The 2,545-nt window shown below is 31.9% G+C and overlaps 1 protein-coding gene across 1 annotated transcript in view; it reads right to left on the minus strand.

The window, feature by feature from the left end:
• LOC111083804 (glutamate receptor ionotropic, delta-2-like) overlaps window positions 1–2,545 on the minus strand; it is a gene marked incomplete at its 3' end in the record, with an annotated part of 11,373 nt that overhangs the window by 7,811 nt on the left and 1,017 nt on the right. Inside the window, exons 2-3 of the mRNA XM_022380498.1 lie at window positions 1,698–1,801; window positions 1,010–1,100 (exon numbers count right to left, since the gene is read on the minus strand). Coding sequence (XP_022236206.1) covers window positions 1,010–1,100; window positions 1,698–1,801 — 195 coding nt within the window. The remainder of the gene's footprint in view (window positions 1–1,009; window positions 1,101–1,697; window positions 1,802–2,545) is intronic.

Genomic DNA, 2,545 nt, shown 5'->3' on the forward strand with positions numbered 1-2,545 from the left:
TTCTACTACCTTACAGTGAATACTGTTAAAACAATGTTAACGTAATCCACATATTTCTACTACCTTACAGTGAACACTGTTAAAACAATGTTAAATTAATCCACATATTTTATTACCTACGTAGAGCACTGTTAAAACAATGTTAAACTTAATCGTAACATATATGTTTCTGTTATTGATTTTATCTCATTCGTAAACAGCGTACTAAACTTTAGTTATTTCCTCTCAAACATTTTCATCGCTATAACATAAAAATGTCATATTTATGTATGAATATATTCTCTTTCTGTAACCCAAGTACATCTCAATCAATCTCCTTGATGTAACGTAATCAATATCTTCGCTTTATCTCATATAATTTCCAACGCAACCGATTCCGTTCTTTAAATTAATTAAATATTTCCTATATATCTTTGGTCTCTTGCGATGTTATTCGCTTAACTAATCTTGGTATAATAGAATTTGTTCTGTCACGTAGACTCAAAAACCCACGTCGTTAGTGAGTTGGATCTGTTAATATAACTCATTAATTTACTAAGCCTAACATTAAGATTTTTTCAATTTAACTCCACGAACTTCTTAAGCCTAGCTTTATTTAGTTAATATAATTCAAGGAAGTTCTTAGGTATATCCTTATGTTTAGTATAACTCAAGGAGTATCTTAACTATAGCCTTATGCTAAGTATATCTCAAGGAACTTCTTGAAGTTAACTTTTTAAAATAGAATTCAACAGACTTCTTAAGCATATCTTTATTAAATTTCATTATATAATTAAATTTATTTTTGTAAATTATGTTTCAGTAGTAACTCTTGATTTAAGTATGTTTTATTAAGCGTAGTTCTTCTATTGGTTATCTTCGCTGTGTCTACAGGAGGATCAGTCCCTAATTTCTAAGGTATTAAGACCCCTCAATCTGGGGGCTGTTTAATCCACAACTTGATAGTTATGTCACTGTTATAGTCACAAGCCCTGTAGTTACACTGTACATATTATGGACAAAAACTTACGTTACGGACCATCATTCCAATCATTCCTGTCCAACTTCCGTTCGGTAAACGAATTCCCCACTGGTGATCTTTGGGCACAATTAGGGTGTACCTGTGATAAGAGAATTGCTAGGCAACACGTAAATGTTAGTTTCACCAAAGAACAAGATGTCAAGAGGTAAATCAAATGATAGATTAGGCTTCACATTTTTATTTCTTGAAATAATCTTCGTGTTCTTGAATAAATTTATAGATTATCTAGTGATTATGTAAACTAATTAATACATTGACTAATGGACTATAGTTAACAATAGATGAATTAATGTATTTCCTACGTACTGTAGCAGGATCCAATATATACTTCAGGTAACAGCTGGTCAACATTGGGTAATATTGTTACTAAATTAAATGATAGATTAGGCTTCACATTTTTATTCCTTGAAATAATGTTCGTGTTCTTGAATAAATTTATAGATTATCTAGTGATTATGTAAACTAATTAATGAATTGACTAATGGACTATAGTTAACAATAAATGAATTAATGTATTTCCTACGTACTGTAGCAGGATCCAATATATACTTCAGGTAACAGCTGGTCAACATTGGGTAATATTGTTACTAAATTAGATGAAAGGAAACAAATCTACGTCAAATAAAAATTAAATACTTCCAGATGTTTTAGAAAAATCCAAATCCTAACTACGTACGTAAAGTTTACAGACTTCGCTAGAAACTCCAGAACATCCGCCATTGGGCCCTCTATGGCGACTTTCCCATCGCTTGTCTCATTCACCCACACCCACGGTTCCCACTAAACAAACAAACAGACAAACAAACATTTTTCATTCTTTTTTTGTCTCTTTAACCATGTATAATGTTTACTTTGAAATATCTCATGTGAAACATTTAAACTACTTATTGAACTTTGAGACATTTCTTGCCTTCAGGTGCTTTCCTTTTCTTGTTTTTTTACTTAACAAAGTTAAATCAAATATAAATTTGGTCATCTTAAGAGAAAGCAAGTTGAGTATTAAGAAAGTTAATCTTTTAACAACAAATATTGTGATTGACAGTCATATTATAACACCTCCAAGGCTGAAAGGGCGAGCATGTTTGGCGCTGGGTTTCGATCTTATGACCCCCCAGATTGACACCCTACCCACCAGGAAAATCCCAAGCAATTTGCTTTTGGAAAAGGCAAGTCAGAGGTCAAAAGCTGATTATTTTCATGCGTGAGAAGTTTCTGATGGACAGAAAGTGTTCAATAATAGATTGATTAATGATTAGAAATCTGAACAAAAGCAAAGAAATAACCCAAACTTTACTCCTCAAAATAGTGTTAGTAAAATCCTCACTAGGTGCATGGTTCTCCACTCTACCACTGAAAATATAATCAGAAGTTGTAATGTTATAAAATAGTGTTAGTAAAATCATCACTAGGTGCATGGTTCTCCACTCTACCACTAAAAATATAATCATAAGTTGTAATGTTATAAAATAGTGTTAGTAAAATCATCACTAGGTGCATGGTTCTCCACTCTACCACTAAAAATAT

This window comes from Limulus polyphemus, unplaced genomic scaffold (assembly GCF_000517525.1).
Source record: "Limulus polyphemus unplaced genomic scaffold, Limulus_polyphemus-2.1.2 Scaffold11293, whole genome shotgun sequence".
NCBI lineage: Eukaryota > Metazoa > Arthropoda > Merostomata > Xiphosura > Limulidae > Limulus > Limulus polyphemus.